General features: G+C 45.5%; 1 protein-coding gene across 1 annotated transcript in view; it reads right to left on the reverse strand.

Moving 5' to 3' along the window:
- Nucleotides 1-11,771: 11,771 nt before the first annotated feature.
- Fntb (farnesyltransferase, CAAX box, subunit beta) overlaps nt 11,772-18,665 on the reverse strand; it is a 57,583-nt gene continuing 50,689 nt past the window's right edge. The window contains exons 11-12 of the mRNA XM_070031784.1: nt 18,208-18,322; nt 11,772-13,166 (exon numbers count right to left, since the gene is read on the reverse strand). Of these exons, the coding sequence (XP_069887885.1) occupies nt 13,038-13,166; nt 18,208-18,322 (244 nt within the window). The 3' untranslated portion in view covers nt 11,772-13,037. The remainder of the gene's footprint in view (nt 13,167-18,207; nt 18,323-18,665) is intronic.

Below are 18,665 nucleotides of genomic sequence, written 5' to 3' on the forward strand. Positions count from 1 at the left end.
CAGCATTCTGACCCAACAGTTGGAGTCAGTGTAACAAGTTCATGTCACTCAGGTTTGGCTCTCTAAAGTATAACCCAAGAAACTAAAGGAAGCTGTTGGGGACAGCAAAGAAAAGTTGAGTTCAATTGCAAGGTGGGACTGAGCTCTGTTTCCTTTAAAGCACTTGGAGGAAGCTCGGAAAGCTGCTGAGTAGTCCCTTCTCTTTATAGGTCTAACTTCCCCCCTCCCCTCTCAAGCATACCAGAGAAGCCCCGGGCAGCACACCTGTTCTCATGCTACACTGGTTGCCTCTGGTTGCCAGGCAGGTTTGTAATCCAGCCAGAGCAAGGGCATCTAAGGCCTGTTCCCAAGCTCTGTTCTCAACAACCCCTGGAGTCCCAGGAAGGGAAACGATTTGCTGCTCTCTATATGTACTGCTAGATGGTGAATGGTCAAACATGTCTGGGGTTTTGTAATGCATGAGTGAAGTAACACTGTCCCCACCCCCTGTGAAGAGGAGGAACAAAAATATTTTCTAGCCCGGCACCAATGGCTTGAGCCTGCTTGTACTTGTAGGGCACCTAGGCATACTGTCACCAGTAAGGGTTGAATTGCTGCCACTCCGGACTTCCCAGCGGCCCAGCTGAGGAAGGAGCTGCAGAACCAGTGCTGGGGCCAGGGCTGTCCAGATTGGCAGGGCAGTGACAACCTTTACCTATGAGGTGACTGCCCTAGTTTTTGAGCCCTAATACAAGGCCAGTAGTGGCACCATATGCATTGTGAGGCTTAGAGGCATATGTAAAAAAACGCTTGAACTGTGCCTGGCACTTAGTTCTTCGTCCTGCCTGGGTATTGTTGAAATGTGCAGTGAATGAGCACCATCCTGCTCACATATCAAGGTTTAGTGCATGACGATCCTTCAGAGAAAGTGAAAGGCAACATATGTTAAGGGCCAAAGACAAATGTGCTTTGCTTGCTTTCTGGAGACACTTGAGCAATAAATGTTACCTTTTGAAATAAATGGACCTGGGAAATTGATATATACCCTGGCTACCTGGGTCAGAGCCACTAACCATTAACATACCTTCACCCGGCCCTTCACTTGTTTCAGTTTGAGTTTCTGTCCTTCGCTCTGGTTTCAGTTTGTGTTTCTGCAGTGTCTGGTGCCGGGTGCACACTCAGCCGAGATTGAGCCATCCTGGGGTCAGCCTGGTGTTCTGTACAGGACCCGTTGGGACCATGGTTGCAGCCCATCTGGTGGTAGTACTGAGCCAGGCTTGTCCTCACTTGCCACATAACAAGCCAATCCCTGAAACAGTGAGCATTGCAGCCAAGAATATGGGAGAATCCTGGGCTCAAATCCACTGCCCTGAACAATAGTACTTAGAGGTATTTATGGGATAGGCCAGACGGGGTGGTCTGAGGTATGGGTGAATTGTTGATGTCCGTCACAGGCTCCAAACTTCATGGCTCCTAGGACACATGTTCACAAAATAGGGTGGAGTTTTGGAATCTCCCATAGTCAAAAGGCCTCCTTTGGGCACTCTGAAATAAGTTTGAACCAGAAAAGCTTTTCTCCAAATCCCTACAAAAGCATCCTAAAATAGCCCTGACTAAAGTATGCATTAGAGGTGGTTCCTATGATAAAACTAGCAGAGATCCATTCAGGTTTCCTTCGAATGAGTTTCAAAATAAGGGATATGCTCTGTAATGTTTACATTTCAACAAGCACAAAAGAGTGGCTCAAGTCTCTTAAAAGAGAATATTAATTTCATGATGAGGATTCATTATTGTGAGTGAAGTGGAAATAGACAAGCCTGCTCATTGGACCCTAGGCACATGTGTACATACTGCATGATGGGCGTGTTTACAGGTGTGCCAAGCAGGTGGCCCTCGACAGTTCACAACCAGCTGAGCAGGTCTCCTCCTGAGCCCTGAGCTAGATGCCAGCTGCCCAGCAGGCCTGCTGTGACAACCAGGCCCCAGGTAGGATTGTTTGCCTGTATGTTCATCGCAGGGATGGGTCCCTGTACACCTACAGCCTTCTCTAGGCAAAATTATCTGGCACAGTCTCTACTATTAATGTTTTCTATTTTTTTCTCCAGTAGATCAGGGATTGGGAGGGGGAAGCAGAATCAAGGATTTTATATTAAGGAAACTATACCAAAAGTTTCCATGCCAGTGCTGAACATAGGCAGGGATTCAGCTTTCTGCCAAGAAAAGCAAACGATCAGGCCAGTAGAGAGAGGTGCTTTCTCCCCACAAGCTAGCCCCTGCAGGAGACCAATACCAGGAATGAGCCATGCAAAGTCAGGTACCAGTGGCTCATGCCTATAATCCTAACTCATCAGGAGGCTGAGGTCTGAGGATTGTAGTTCAAAACCAGCCCGGGGAGGAAAGTCTATGAGACTCTTTTCTTCAATTAACTACCAAAAAGCTGGACGTGGAGCTGTAGCTCATCTGGCAATGCCAGCCTTGAGTAAAAAAGCTAAGGGACATCATCCAAGCCTTGAGTTCAAGCTCTAGGACCAGGAGGGGAAAAAAAGGAAAGAATGAACCAAGCTGCTGCCCACGCCACCAGTCACTCATCCCTAGCCCAGCAGGCTCAGCTGGCTGTGCATGCCAACACTTAAGAGAGTCATTGTTTCCTATCTCCTGGTGCCATCAACAGCTTGGGGGTGGCAAGGGCAGATCTAGGGCTAAAGGACATTGGCCAGTGGCTTTGGACCAAAAGGCCACAGTGAGGCCAGCCAGCTGAGAAAGGAATGTCACGTCCACAGAGAACTACGCAAGGCTGGTGAGAGACTTTAGGTAGGAGGGACCTTGGTTCCAACAACTGAACCATGATTCCCATTCAGGAAATGAGTTCAGGCTCTTCACCCTCTCCTCAATGTGAGAGGCAGGCCTTCCCCTGTGGGAGAGCTCCCATGAGGGTTGGGGAGGATCTACACTTGCTGCGGGTCCCTTCTCTTCCCCCACCCTTCCTTCCCCCTCCCCCCCCCCACAGCCCAGTGAGCCCAGTGTCTTGTCACTGTGCCACAAATACGTGTGTGTGTGTGGGGGGGGGGGGGGAAATCACTGTCCCTACAGCTTTTCTTTTTGGTACTAGGCTTAGACTCGGCACTGTGCTCTCACTGGGCTTTTGTACTCACGGCAGGCACTCTACCACTTGTCCATACCTCCAGTCCAGCTTTTTGTTGGTTAATTGGAGGTAGAACCTGGAGGACTTGTCTGTGCAGCCTGGCTTCAAACCGTGATCATCAGATCTCAGCCTCCAGAACAGGTAAAACTGTGGCTTGAGCCCCCAGCGCCTGGCCCTGCACTGCTTTTTATTGCTGCCTTTGATGGGCAGTTCTGGGTTGCCTCTTCAGGAGTTGAGCTGCAAGGCCCTATCCTGCACCACTCACTGGAGAGATTTACATGGGTTTTAAAGCCTGGCCCTGTCTCCTGAAAGCTTAGAAGAGCAAAATAAATCCTTCCCCCGAAACAAAACAAATGAACAAACACAGAGAAAGCTTAGAGAAAAGACTCAGATGTGGCCCAGGCACCTGAATTCCAGAGTGGCTCAGTAGAGCCCTCAAGGAGGGAGTTAGAGCCCTCTAACTCAGTGATCTGGGAAACTAAATCATTGATTCTCAAACTCTTTTTTTTTTTTTTTGGTCGATCATGGGGCCTGAACTCTGGGCCTGGGTGCTATCCCTGAGCTCTTCAGCTTAAGTCTAGCGCTCTACCACTTGATCCACAGTACCACTTCAGGCCTTTTCTGTTTATGTGGTGCTGAGGAATGAACCCAGGGCCTCATGAATGCGAGGCAAGTACTCTACCACTGAGCCACCGTCCTAGCCCCAATCCTCAAGCTCTTGGGCTCTCCTTTCTCTCTCCCTGAAAGAACCCAGTCTCAGGGCCCCATGCAAGCACCCAGAGGTTGCCAGCAGGTGTTGGTGAAGGGAAGATGGACACTACATGCATGGTCTCCCTTGGGATCCAGGCACACAGCAGTCACTGCTGGGGAGAAGGAAGAGAGGGTCTCAAAGGGTATTGCCTAGCGAGGAACACAGGGTAGAACTTCCAGGACTTGGTCATCTCCGTCAAGAAGGTTTCACCTGCAGGGCCCTCAGCTCTATCTTTTGTGCCTGGCACTAGTCAGCACGTGGTGTTTGATAGCTGCAAGCCCCAGAATATCCAATGTCCCATCAGCCTGGGCCATCCTGGGTACAGGGGTGGCAACAGAATCACACCCAAGATAACCGTCACGAAGCACAGTGTACTTACTTAATGTGATCAAAGGTTGAGAGAATAGTATAGCTGAACTCAAACAAACATATTACTTAATATCATGGATTATCAACAAGCATTGTTCTTGAAAGAAAAATGTATTATTATTATTGTTCCTGAAAGTGAGAAGTGTGGGTATGTGAAAAGGGTGTGAGGCAGGCACTGTGGCTCCTCACAAAGCTGAGATCTGGAGGATCATGGTTCAAGGGTAGCTTAGGAGAGTCATTTCCAAAATAGCCAGCGAAAAGCTAGACTGGAGTTGTGGTTGTAGTAGTAAAATGCTGTCCATGCAAGCCCTGAGTTTAAACCCCAGTACTGGCAAGAAAAAAAAAAAAAAAAAAAAACACAGGATTCAACAGAAAGAGTTCCCAGTGGCCAAAACAGAAACAATCTGAACAACAATGTAAACACTGTACTGCTGGAACAAAACCCAGAGTAAAAAAATATTCATGAGTCCATACTGACATAAATACAGTCATGTCTCAATACTGGGAGATTGCTTTCTGAGACCCTCCTCAAGGAAACCCAGATTTGTGGACGCTAATATAACATGGCACAGGCACAAAACCTCACACCCCTTCTAGGGGTGGGGACAGAGCTTCAGTGATAGAGTACTTGCTCAGCACACGGGAGGCCCTGGGTCCCATCACTTGTGCTGCCAAAATAAGATTACTTACAATACCTAATACAATGCAAATTCTAGGCAAATAGTATATTGGATTATTTAGGGAATAATGACAAGAAAAAAAAAGTATGTTTGATATAGGCATTTTCTTCTGAGTATTTTCAATTTGCCATTGGTTGAGTTTGTGGCATTGGAATGTGCTGATACAGAGGTCTGACAGAAGGCCCGAAGAAGTAAATAAATGGAGAATAAACACATCTCCCATGTAGAATTCTGTATGATACAGTTACTCCACATTCTTAAATGTGGGGTTGGGCTCCTTTTTCTACATGGTGTGGTATGGAAGGGAGGGAAGGAGTTACTTGGAGACATCTGACCACACCAGATGGGCCAGGTGATCATCAGAGCAGTAGTTTTACCTCTGTGGCATTCCTTCCAGAAAACCACAATCCCAGGCTAAGCATGAGAGAACACACAAGTCCCAGTTGACCTTCTACAAAGTAACAATACCCTTTAACACTGTCAAGGTCATCAAACACAAGGAAAGTCTTAGAAACTGTCATAGTCAAGAGGACCTTAAGGAGCCATGACTAAATAGAATGTATTGTAGAGGTGATCCAAAGACAGTAAAGTGGCTTTAGGTTAAAAACTAAGTTGAATAAAACATGCTAATTAATAACATAAGCAGACTGCTCCATTCCTTGTGCCACATGCCCTATATTAACATAAAATGTTTAACAATTGGGAGAAACTGGCTGGTTGGTAATGAGAACTCTGTGTGCTGTTTGTGATTTTTTTTTCTGTCTAAAACTATACAAAAGCATTTTTGTTGGTCCTGGGGCTTGAACTCAGGGCCTGGGCACTGTCCCTGAGCCACTTCGTGCTCAAGGCTAGTGCTCAACCCTTTAAGCCACAGCATCACTTCTGCTTTTTTCTGAGTAGTTTATTGGAGATGACTCTCATGGACTTTTCCTGCCCCTGCTGGTTTCCAACCATGATCCTCAGAGCTCAGCCTCTTAAGTAGCTAGAATTACAGATGTGAGCCACTGGTGCCTGGCTCGAAAGCTTTTTTTTTTTTTTTTGTCAGTTGTGGGGCTTGAACTCTGCACCTGGGCACTGTCCCTCAGCTCTTCAGCTCAAGGCTAGCACTCTACCATTTGAGCCACAGTACTACTACTGGTTTTCTGAGTGGTTTGTTGGAGAAAAGGGTCTCACAGATGGGCTGGGAATGCTGCTTAGTGGTAGAGTGCTTGCCTAGCATGCATGAAGCCCTGGGTTCAATTCCTCAGTACCACATACACAGAAAAAGCTGGAAATGGTGCTGTGACTCAAGTGGTAGAGTGCTAACCTTGAGTAAAAGAAGCTCAGGGACAGTGCCCAGGCCCCGAGTGCAAGCCCTAGGACTGGCAAGAGAAAGAGAGAGAGAGAAAGTCTCATGGACTTTCCTGCCTGGGCTAGCTTTGAACCACGATCCTCAGATCTCAGCCTCCTCAGTAGCTACAATTATAGGCATGAGCCACTGGCGCCAGGCTAGAAAGCTTATTTTTAAACACATTACACATAGTCATTTTATAAGAAAGCTGTTTCTTTTGGAAAGACAAGAGTAGAGACTAGTTCCCAGCAAGCTGAGTGGGAATCAAAGGCTGTGTCTTGCCCTGCTGTCTTCTTGAACGTCATCAGGCCACCTTGGTCCTTGGTTTCTGAACCTCCTGTACCAGGTGATGAAAAGCCAGAGCAAAGCTGTCATTGTGGGCAACTGAGCTGTCCAGAAACTGGTTAGACATGCTGGGGCCTGTCTGAAAAAGACTGGCTACCACCTTGGCTAAGGTCAGCTATCAGAAAGATCGTCTCAGTATGGCCTCACAGGGCCACACTGCACTGGGGTGACACACACTTGGTGCTGAGAATGACATGAGTATGGGCAGAGCATGAGGGACCCATTAGAAAACTGAAGTGGACCTGTTCCTACCTTTGGCTGTCTCCACCCAAGTCTTGGTGGAAGATGGAGGCAGGTGTTCAGGACCTCAGTCATGTAGCCCTGGAGGAATTTTTTATGTTTATGGTGTGCATATTTGGCCCTCGTCTTGACTTCTACAACCCTCGCACTCCTTCCTTCAGAGGCCTGGAGCGGTGGGAGCATGGATTTGGGGGCAGCAGATCTGACTCAGGTAGACTTCCTCATTTTACAACAGGGAGACCTCAGGTGATTCACTCTGCTCCTGACCTGTTTCTCCAGTTGTAAAATGCAGGTCAGACACCAGCCTCGCCCACCTCTGAGACTGAGTCAAGGACTGAATGAGGAGAGGTAGTAAATGAGGTAGGCTGACTTAGGGGTTATTGTTTGGGAAGTGTGCTTAGAGTGCTCCTGGTTTTTCAGGCAGCCAGGAGGGAGTGGTGGCCTAGGAGCTCATCTGAGACAGTTTTGTGTGTATCCAGGATACTTCCAGTTGCAACTATAGCTGTGCCTTGACTTATGATGGGGCCACATCCCATTAGAAACCCATTATAAGTTGAAAATATTGTTAATACTAAAATGCTTTTACAAGTCAGGTGTAGTAGTTCACACCTGTAATGCTAGCACTTAGTAGGGAGAGGCAGAAAGACTGAGTTCCAGGCCAGCTTTGAATCTTCAACAAGGCCCTGCTTTTTGCAAGTGCGTTCTTGTTTGCTTGCTTACTTGTTTTCATCAATTAATTTTAAACATACTTTCCTTGAATTTCAAAAGGGTTGTACAATTTAACATGTCCATATAAGTGTCCGGTATTACTTGATCACTCTTCCCCACCCTTCTGTTCCCTCCCCTTACTTATTCATTGTTTCCTACTTCTATAGTGAAACCCTGCTTTTTAAAATGCATTTAAATGCATTTACTACCAGTGTCCTTCCAGGGGAGGGCACAAAAGCAACATGAGTTCAATAGAACCTGTACTATTATGTTTGGCCCATACAGCCAGCCTTACCCCTAGACTTCCGTTTCAGAGATGACACATTTCTTCTTTGCTTTAAGCCAGTTAGGCCTGTTTTCTATCAATTTCATCCAGGTCTTAAATGCTACTCTCCTTTGTCTTCATCCAAGGCAGGGCATGCCACAGAGAAGTACATGTGGGTGACTAGAATGTTTGGCCCAAGTTTTAGTGGCCAAGTGCATTTGTCATTTGATTCTAATGTTACCCAGAAAGCATCCCAACCATGAAAGAGATGGAAGAATGCTACATGAATATGGATGAGGAGATTTCATCCAGATCAGGGGTAGGCAAACTACAGCTTGTGGAAGAAATCTGGCACAACACTTGTTTTCATAAATAAAGCTTGCCTGGAACACAGCCACACTCTGGTGGTTTTGTGTAATGGCCCAATGGCAGAACTGAGTGGGAGCTACAGGAATCATGTGACTCATAAAACCTACCAGAAAAAGATGTACTGCCCCCTGGTAGATGGTGGAAGAATAAAATATTGGGAAAGTCCTTCCCTGTGTCCCCAAATCACAGCAGCACTGAGAAGCCTACATCTTGGCCTATGTCTCACTACCTCTGGTCCTGTGCTCTTCAGGAAAGCGAGTATCACTTGAACAAAGCTTACCTCACAATGAAGTTAATGTGCCCTTACCATGTGGCTTACCCTCACTAGGAAGTAGGACCAGTGTAAATGTGCCGGGAGTAAAAGTTAGTCACGTTTTCATAACCATTTGTCAATCTTATCTATCTGGCATCTAAAGCCAATGGATTCTGCCTCTAGCCACAATTATAGTGTATTAAAGGCCATCAAAAAAAGGCTTGAAATTTTTTATGTTGTCCTGCAAGGATTGGACCCAGGGCTTCACATACTTTAGGCAGGTGCTCTACCACAAGGAGTAGGCTATACCTCGGTCCCAGGCCATCTCCCTGTTCAATTCTTGGCAGTTACACTCCTGCCTCAAGTCTTATATACACAGATAAAGTGGGTAAAATAGGGGAAGGAACATGTAATCAGTCATCCTTATGGGGTTTTCTAAAGAACTTTATCTCTGCTAAGTTAAATCATGAGCAAGAAACATAGTAAGATTTTGAGGAAATCCTGTCATAAAACTTCCTTAAACATCTATGATAATTTTGTATGAATCTTCCTCAGAAAAGGCTTCATAAAGGATAGTGTTGCATTGTCCACAAAATGGCTTTGGCAGGATAATCCTTGATGATTTGTTTTGTTTTATGCCTATCTTAGGACCTGGGTACCATCTTGAGCTTTTTTTGCTTAAGTCTAGCTCTCTGGCACTTTTGGTGCTTTTTTGGTGCTTAATTGGAGTTAAGAGTCTCACAGACTTTCCTGCCCAGGATGGCTTCAAACCACAATCCTCAGATCTCAGCCTCTTGAATAACTTCAAACCACAATCCTCAGATCTCAGCCTCTTGAATAATTAGGATTCAGGTGCGAGGCACCTTGTGATCCTTGGGTTTTTAGTCATAAGTCTACATGATGAACCCCTCAGACTTCCTCAAGGAAAAGGATGGCTGATCCCAGATCACCTGTGACCTACTCTATTCCTTTGTCTTGACCCTGGGAAGCTCTGGTGAAATAAAGCTGATCTCTATGAGTTACCTCTTCTAGGTTCAGGATCTACTTGATAAGTCTAAGAATGAATCTAAAACCTAGGCAATTGCACGCACGTGCGCGTGCCTGTGTGTGTGTGTGTACAAGTGCGCTAGTACTGGGGCTTAAACACAGTGTCTCTTGCTCTTGCATAGCTCTTTTCATTCGAGACTGGTACTATACCACTTGGGCCACACTTCCACTTCTAGTTTCTGATTGCTAAGGTCCAGTAATGTGGGCTATCTGAAACTGCTGGTGAGTGTACCACTTGTGCTGCCACAGGAAGAGCATGCTGCTGCTGTGGGCTTCAAAGGCACCCATGCAAGAATGGGCTCCATAGAGCTTCAGCATCTTCAGTTCTGAGTTGGATGTCTCCAGCTGCTTGAGTTCTGCTAGGAAACAGGATAGAAGTTAACCAAGGACATCATGTCTTTACAGAGGTTGGTTCTTTTCCGGCTTGGCACAGCTATTCTCCTTTCTTCTCAAAGAGCCTTGGAAGCTTTGATATGGCTACCAGGCTGGTACTGAGACTGGCATTAACTCCACAGGTTGTGAGCCTAGAGAAGTTTCTGGAATAGGTGAACTCTGGGATGAACTTGAGCAGTCAGGGGATTAAGCATCCATCTTCCAGTAGAGGAGACTCCAATGATGAGGGAAGCAGACTCTGGGTGAAGGCTGGCCAGGAAGAGGTTGACTGTGAAGGGCAGCACATCAAAGGAAAGTGGCAGCTTGTATTTCACTTTGGGTTTGTGTTGTCATCTCACAGTTACTGGCCAGAGTCTAACCTCTGATTCAGAAAAGATGTTCTTTCTGCCTTACCCAGGAGGCCTCCTCGCTGGTCCCAGGAGGGTCTGGCAGGACCCCAACATCTAGGACATTCAAGCTGGGCTTAAGGGGAAGGTGGGGCTCATGTGGAAAGAGCTATGTGGACATTTTGCATTTATTGGTGGGTCAGTTCATGTTTGTTGGGATTAGATGTTATGGTAGTATCTTCCATACATGGATCTGCTTGGTAAGTCTGAGAATGTTATCTCTAAAACCTAGCAAATTGTGTGTATGTGCATGTATAATACTGGGGCTTAAACTCAGGGCCTCTTGCTCTTGCATAGCTTTTTTCATTCAAGACTGGTACTAGGGCTGGGAAGGTGGCTCCAGTGATAGAGCACTTGCCTTGCATGCCTGAGGCCCTGGGTTCGATTCCTTAGCACCACATAAGCAAAAAGAAAAAAGCTAGAAGTAGCGCTGTGGCTCACGTGGTAGAGCACTAGCCTTGAGCTGAATAGCTGAGGGACAGCACCCAGGCCCAGAGTTCAGGCTGGTACTATAGCACTTGCGTCACACTTCACTTCCAACTTTTTATTGGTTAGTTGGTGATAAGTCTCTCAGTTTCATCTTCCCAGGCTGGCTTTGAATTGCAATGTTTGGGTCTCAGTCTCCTGAGTAGCTAGGATTACAGGCATAAGCCACATGCCCTAGCTTCTAGGACCTGTCTTGAATGCTGGGTTGGAAAGTCCAAGAGAAGATAAATCTCTGGAAATGGCAGTGTAAACACTGATATATCACCCTCTTTTCTCTCCCTAGCTTGACTTTACCTACCCTACTAGGCCCAGCTCCTTGTTGTAATGTAAACTCAGGTGAAAGCAGTCCGTTTTGTGTCTTCGTTACACCAATTATTATTACTGTGCCCAGAGCCTTCTGCATTAGTAACGGGAAGGATAGATTTCAATTTTGCAGCCCCACTCCCCCAAAAAAGAAACAAAACCAACTTTCTTACCGGGCAAAAAATAACCAGGAATCAAGAATTACTTTTGGGATTGGATTTAGGTTGTGTGGGTGTGGGCATGCTCTGAGGACTCCTCTCTCCTTGTTGGAGCAGAACACCTACCTTCTTGGCCTTCCTAGGAAGAGGGTCTCTCCACAGAGGAGACAAAAAGCCAGATGACTGCAAGATTCCAGTCTGTCTCCATGCCAACCTCTGCCTCTAGTCAGAACCTCTAGCTCCCACCATGCAGAATGCCTACTCCGGGCTCTAGAGCACAGCCTCCACTCATACTCAGGGAGGAGACAGACATGCTGAAATGCAGTATGTGCAGTGCAGGGAGTTTGCAAAACAACCCTTCCTACTCCTCACTGGGCACACTGCTTCCTTAACTAGAGGCAAAGGTGTGTGAGGGTGGAACTGATGTCCTGTCTCACTTGCAAAGGCCCATGCAAATTGTCTGGAAACATTTTACATGGGAGAAAAATGATTCAATGGCAACCTTCAAAACTCCCTAACACTAGACATTCTGAAGGAACTGTCAGTACAGATCACAAATGACAGACATTATAGAAAATGTTATTCCTTTATTATTTCAAGGAGGTAATACATAGCCCAGAATGCCAAAGCAATAGGAAATTAGAGGCAGCAAATAGCCAGAGTTTCTGAGAAGAGCCTCATGCTGCATCTCTGAGCTCTGGTCTGCCTACAGCCCAGGGCTGCTCACAAGAAGGCCAAGACAGTGACATGAGCTGGCTGTGACTGTAGCAGCGGACAGATGACCAAACTTGGCACTCCACTGACCAGCAAAGGGTTCAATGCAGGGAGCAGCAGAGGCACTACCAGGGCCCAAGGGGAGGATAGCCCTCACCCTGCCCCCCACTAGTTCACAAGGCCTCTGCCTCCACAGCAGCCAGCCTGTCTAGCACTTGACTATTTCTGTGAGCCTAGATTGGGCAAGCCAGAACTAAATCCTGAGTCATAATGAAGGTGAAAGACTTAGTAGTGTTAATGCTGAGAAAAAAAAGACAACACTCAGAAGATGGGCTGGGAATCTGTGGGCGAAGATGGAAACACGCCGAAGGGTCTCAAGACCTCAGAGGGTTTTACATGGTACATGATGAGAGGGGCAGGGGCTGGGCACTGGGGGCTGCTTCCTCTGCCTAGAGTTGAGCTAGAGGCCTGTTTCCACTCATAATTGGTTACCTGGATCTAAGTCAGCACACCTGAGGTAAGGCCTGTGCACCAGGCGTGACCTTGGAGAGATGTGTGGCTCAGTTCCCCCACCCCCAGCTTCTGTCCCTTGAAAATAACTGGGATGGGAGGCAAGAGGCAGAAGTACCTCTTACTGTGGCCCTAACATGGTCTTTTCCAGGGAGCTCATTTTGGTGGGAACCAGAGCCCCACATTGGCATGGAGTTGACCAATCTTCACCCACAAGAGGGTGTCCTGTCTGGTGATTTAATGGCGGCATGTTGTTGGGAGTGGCAGCAGTGGCTATGGATCCTGCAATGTTCAGATGCCATGCGTTTCAGTGCAGCCATCCAGGCTGGAGGCTGGCAGGGAGGGCTCCTTTCTCCTGGCATGCACTGCTCCCAGCCTCACTGCATGAGCTGACAGTTTTGGTTTGACAGATGTGAAAAGAATTTTAAAAACCACGCCACTGTGTACTCCAAACTCAGAGCCACTGGTTTTGTTTTGACAAGAAAGGACAAAGAGAACCACACATGGCTCCATGGTAGCTAAGGCTGGTGCAGCGCAGAATGCACTAGGTACCGAAACGCAGAAACTCTGTCTGACTGGGGAGCTGGGTGGCACGGGGACGCAGGTCCTCTAGTCAGTGGCAGGCTCTGCTGTCTTTTCCTCATACTCCTCAAAGCCTGGGACTGGCTTCTGTAGAAAGTATGTGGTGGCCTGTATCACCTTGTCCGGTCCAATATTGTACACAGGGTGGGTAGGCTGCTGTAAAGAGAACAGATGCCAACATCATACTGTGCCCCCTGGATATACATACATCCTTCATTTGCTGAAATGCACTTTTTTTTTTTTTTTTTTTGTCAGTCCTGGGGCTTGAACTCTGGGCCTGGGCACTATCCCTGAGCTTCTTTTGCTCAAGGTGAGTGCTCTACCACTTGAGCCACAGTGCCACTTCCGACTTTTTTGAGTAGTCTATTGGAGGTAAGAGTCTCACAGTTTCCTGCCTGGGCTGGCTTCGAACCATGATCCTCAGATATCAGCCTCCTGAGTAGCTAGGATTACGGGCATGAGCCACCCGCACCCAGCTGAAATATATTTCTAAGAATGTGGTATAAGGTTCATCAAAGATACACACCAAGATACATAAGATAAGAATGGATGTGGTGGCCCACTCCTGAGTCCCAGCACTAGGGAGGTGGAAGCAACAGGATCAGGAATTCAGAGCCAGACAGGGCTACACGGTGACTTCCAAGTCAGCCTGGGCAATACAGTGAGCCCCCACTTCTCCTCCCCACTCCCCCCTGCTTTTTTGAGAGTATATGTGTATATTCCCATACTGGGACTTGAACTAAGGGCCTGAGCACTATCTCTTAGTTTTTCTACCTCTAGTCCACAAACCATGTGGGGATCTTAAGACAACAGTAAATACGATTTTTAAAAGTCAGAATTGGAAGAGGCAAAACTATCCTTATTTGAAGATACCATTCTTTTCCAAATAGAAAACCTAAGCTAAGAGAGTCTGTAAAGTATTACAATTATTAAGAGTTTATAAAGATTGCTGTATATAAAATTAACATATAAAAATCAACAGCCATAGCCGGGCACTGGTGGCTCACGCCTGTAATCCTAGCTACTCAGGAGGCTGAGATCTGAGGATCGCGGTTCAAAGCCAGCCCGGGCAGGAGAGACCATGAGACTCCTATCTCCAATAAACCACCAGAAAACCGGAAGTGGCGCTGTAGCTCAAGTGGTAGAGCGCTCGCCTTGAGCTGAAGAGCTGAGGGACAGCGCCCAGGCCTGGAGTTCAAGCCCCATGACCGACAAAAAAATAAATAAATAAATAAATAAATAAATAAAAAAAATCAACAGCCATTTCATATACTAAGTAACAACCAGTTATAAAATATAATGGGGAAATAAGATTGTACTCAGAGTAACTACAAAAACCATGAACTACTCAGATATAGATCTAACAAAAATGTACTGGCCTTCAAGAGAAAAAAATTTAAGAATCACTGAAAAATATGAAAGAAAACCTAGAATGTTTATAAAAGTAAAACCTTAATAGAGGCCAGCTGTATCACATTAACCTAACATTCAGTTCTATTCCAACAAAAATTTCAAATTCTTAAAAAAAAATTTGTAAGAATTTGATAAGCTGATCCTATACCTCATAAGGAAAGGCAGTTGTAAAGAAAACAGAAAAGAGGTACTTGCCTAATTGTCTGTGTGTCGATTGTTTAAAGTGCAGAGGTAAACAAGCCAAAGGAACCGAATGACAGTCTAGAACAGAACCTCCTCACACACAAACTGATGGGAGGCCCACCAGCATGAAAGCTTGCAAACCACAATAAATACTGCTGGTCAGAAAAAATACAGAATTATATCTTGCCATCACTATAGACAGAAATCAAATCACACTTGAAAATTTTTGTCTTACTGCAGTGCTTTGTTAACTATGGCACTTAACGTGACTTGTGATGTATTTTGTTTGTCAGCTACTCTCAAAACATGGTAGGGATAAATTCCTTCTATAAAGCCTTGATATCCAAACTGGAAAAAGACCACAACAACAGCAGCAATAAAAATCACAGACAAATTCCTTAATGAACACTTGCAAAGTGAATTCAACAACACATCATGATTAAGTTGGTACATTCTAGGAATGCTAGGATGGTTCAACCTATTCAAATCAATGTAACAAAGTACATAAACCAAATAAAGTACCAAACCCACAAAATCACTTCTATAGATACAGAGAAAATTCAACATCTTTTCGTGGTTAAAAACTCTGAAGAAATTGCCGGGTGCTGGTGGCTCACGCCTGTAATCCTAGCTACTCAGGAGGCTGAGATCTGAGGATCGTGGTTCAAAGCCAGCCCGGGCAGGAGAGACCGTGAGACTCCTATCTCCAATAAACCACCAGAAAACCGGAAGTGGCGCTGTAGCTCAAGTGGTAGAGCACTCGCCTTGAGCTGAAGAGCTGAGGGACAGCGCCCAGGCCCAGAGTTCAAGCCCCACGACCGACAAAAAATAAAAAACAAAACTCTGAAGAAATTAGGTATAGAAGGAATGGACCACAACATAATAAAGATTATATATGACAGACCTGTTGCCAATATCATGCTTCATGGAGGAAAACAAATCATTCCCCCTGAAGTCAGGAATGAGACACAGGTATAGTCTCTATACTCGCTGCATTCTCCCAACTGCTATTCAGTATAGTACTAGAACTCCTAGCAGAGCAGTACAACAGGAAAGACAATAAAAGACTTAAAAAGGGAAGAAATAAATTGAATTATCCCTATTTGCAAATTATGGGGCTCTGTATTTAAAAGATACTAAAGATTCTAACAAAAAACTCCTGGATCTGCTAAACACTTTTTTTTATATAGAAGGATAAAAATTAGCATAGAGAAATTGGTAGCTTTTCTATATGCCAATACTGAACAATCTAAGAAAGAAATTCAAAGACAATTATTTTTTTTTTAAGCCTAGGAATAAACTAAGGAGGTAAAAGATCTTTACAATGAAAACTATAAAAGATCCAGAAGAGGACTGGGAAGATGGCTCAGTGGTAGAGCGCTTGCCTCGCATGCACGAGGCCCTTGGGTTCCATTCCTCAGCACCACATAAGCAGAAAAAAAAGCCAGAAGTGGCGCTGTAGCTCAAGTGATAGTGTGCTCGCCTTGAGCTGAAGAACTGAGGGACAGCGCCAGGCCCACGATTGACAGAAAAATAAATAATAAAAGATCCAGAAGATAGATTTAAAAAAAAATGATTTCAGGCCATCTACTATGGCTGGGCAGTAGTGGCTCACACCTGTTATCCTAGTTATTTTGGAGGCTGAGATCTGAAGATTGATGTTTGTAGCTGGCCTGGGCAGAAAAGTCCCGTTAACCACCAAAAAGCTGGAAGTGAACGTGTGGCTCAAGTGGTACAGTACTAGCCTTGAGCAGAAAATACAAGTAAGTACGTTAGATCATAAGGCCTTGAGTTCAAGTCTTAGTAACTGCACACACAAAAAAGGAACAATTACTTAAGTAACACTCCCCACTGCCCCCTCCCAAAAAAAACCCCAAACCATAGAAAAGATAAACTGCGTACTACTTTAAAGTGAAAATCCATTCAGGACTAGTACTAGGGCTCAAATGGTTGGGTACCTGCCTAGAAAACTTGAAGGCCTGAGTTCAAATCCTAATACCCTGCCCCTATCCAAACACTAAAAATAAAGCAAAAAGAAAAAGTCACAAATTGAAAGATACTTACTATATACCCATAAGTGAGAAAGGGTTAGTATCATGACTACACAAAGAAGTCCTACAAATATGCAAGACAAAGGAAAACATCTGAAATTACAAATCAGTAAGCTAAGGAGCTAAGGATAAGAATTCTGGCAACAAGAAAAAAAAATCTGCCTATGGAATGCCTTGTCTTACTGCTGCTGTGAGTATAAAATAGCACAAACCCTGCTGAAGAACATTTGGTAGCTATCTAGTAAAGCATTTGACTGCGTGTTCTGGGATACGCCTGTAATCCCATCACCTAAAAGGCTGAGGCAGGAAAAGATCACAGTTGGAGGTTAGCCTGAGAAACAAGTTCCAGACCAGAATGATGCACATAGCAAGACCTTGTCTCCAGAGATCAAAGGCTAGGGCTATTGCTCAGTAGTAAAGCATTAGTCTAGGAAGCAAAAGGTCTTAGGTTTGATCCCAAGTATAAAGCTTAAAATATGTAAAATTAACACACTAATATTTTTATAGTAGAAACAGATATATTAAGAGGACAAAAAATACACAGCCATGATAGAAGTCAAATTCAGGACAAGGTTAGCTCTAGGGAATGAGGGAAGAAACAAAAGAAGAGGGTTGCATTGAAGGAAACAGGAAAAAATCTAAGATGTAGAATGGCTATAAAGCTGTTACTCTCATTTTTCTCTGAGGTTGAGCATCTGTTCACCGATCTACTCGCCATTTGTGTTTCTTCTGTTTGAAAAGCAACAAAACAAGGAAGATTAAGAAGACAGATAATGGCCAGGCACCAGTGGCTCATGCCTGTAATCCTAGCTACTCAGGAGGCTGAGATCTGAGGATTGCGATTCAAAGCCAGCCCAGGCAGAAAAGTCCGTGAGACTCTTAACTCCAAGCAACCACCAGAAAACCAGAAGGTGTTGTGACTAAAGTGGTAGAGCGCTTGCTTTGAGCTGAAGAGCTCAGGACAGTGCCCAGGTCCAGAGTTCAAGCCCACGACCAACAAAAGAAAAAAGAAGACAGATAAGAAAATAGGCTCAGTATTTACAACTGTGGAAACAGGACACTGTAATACTTCATAACACTAAATTGTGTTCACTAAAATCTGTGTGGGTCATGTTACTTGACCTCTGTGGACATCTCAGTTGAATCCATGTCTTGGGCTCATATTTGGGTTCAGAGTAACTCTAACGAGACATTAAGCTGATACACCCAGGAGAGATGTAGTCAGCATACAGTGAGTATGCCCTGAAGATGCTGTACTTTCCTCAGAGAGGAACTAAGGGGTAAGTGCTGGTCTGGATACCTGACTCTGGAATAAACATACAAAACCTCTATCTATCCCAGATCAGACTACACTATTAATAACCTGAGTGCCTACAGTTGCATTTCCTAAAGGTTGTATCTTCACTAATGGGCTGCAAAGAGTAAGGGAGTGTCCACTAAGAGCTTTGTAGCCTGTTCACACAGGGAGCACATGCCAGTGCTGCAGGCTTAAGTTCTCTGCTCAGAGAAACACCATGGAGAAGAAGTGTTGAGTCCCCATTGCACCTTACCAGAGCATTTTCTGGCATGCCCAGGACCACATCGTGCAACATGGCTCCGCTGCCAAAGTGCTGGGCAATGGATAGGCCACTGAGGCAGTAGCAGGTGTGGTAGAAGTCACGTGACCTGTAAGGACAAGCAGTTCTGCACACGTGCTCCTCAGCTCCCACCAATCCCTCCAGTGAATCCAACCACATGGATCCAGGTGCCAGTGATATGCTTTGCCTGCCTTGCCCTTAGGCTACACATGGCTACAGGTGTGGCTTTTCCTAGCACTGTTTTGAAAAGCCCTATCTTCCCACCCCGCCCAACAGTGAGGCTATAATTTTAGCCTTTGTCCTATTCTACTTAAATCAGTTTGTCTCAACAGAACAAAACAAACAACAGAGGAGGAAAGCGACTGCCGGCCATCCTGTCCCCTCTCAGGAGGAGAAGGTCATGTGAGCAGGGAGACCAGATAAGCTGGGGT

Source organism: Dipodomys merriami, unplaced genomic scaffold (assembly GCF_024711535.1).
Source record: "Dipodomys merriami isolate MVZ:Mamm:240054 unplaced genomic scaffold, mDipMer1.0.p SCAF_1, whole genome shotgun sequence".
Classification (NCBI taxonomy): Eukaryota; Metazoa; Chordata; class Mammalia; order Rodentia; family Heteromyidae; genus Dipodomys; species Dipodomys merriami.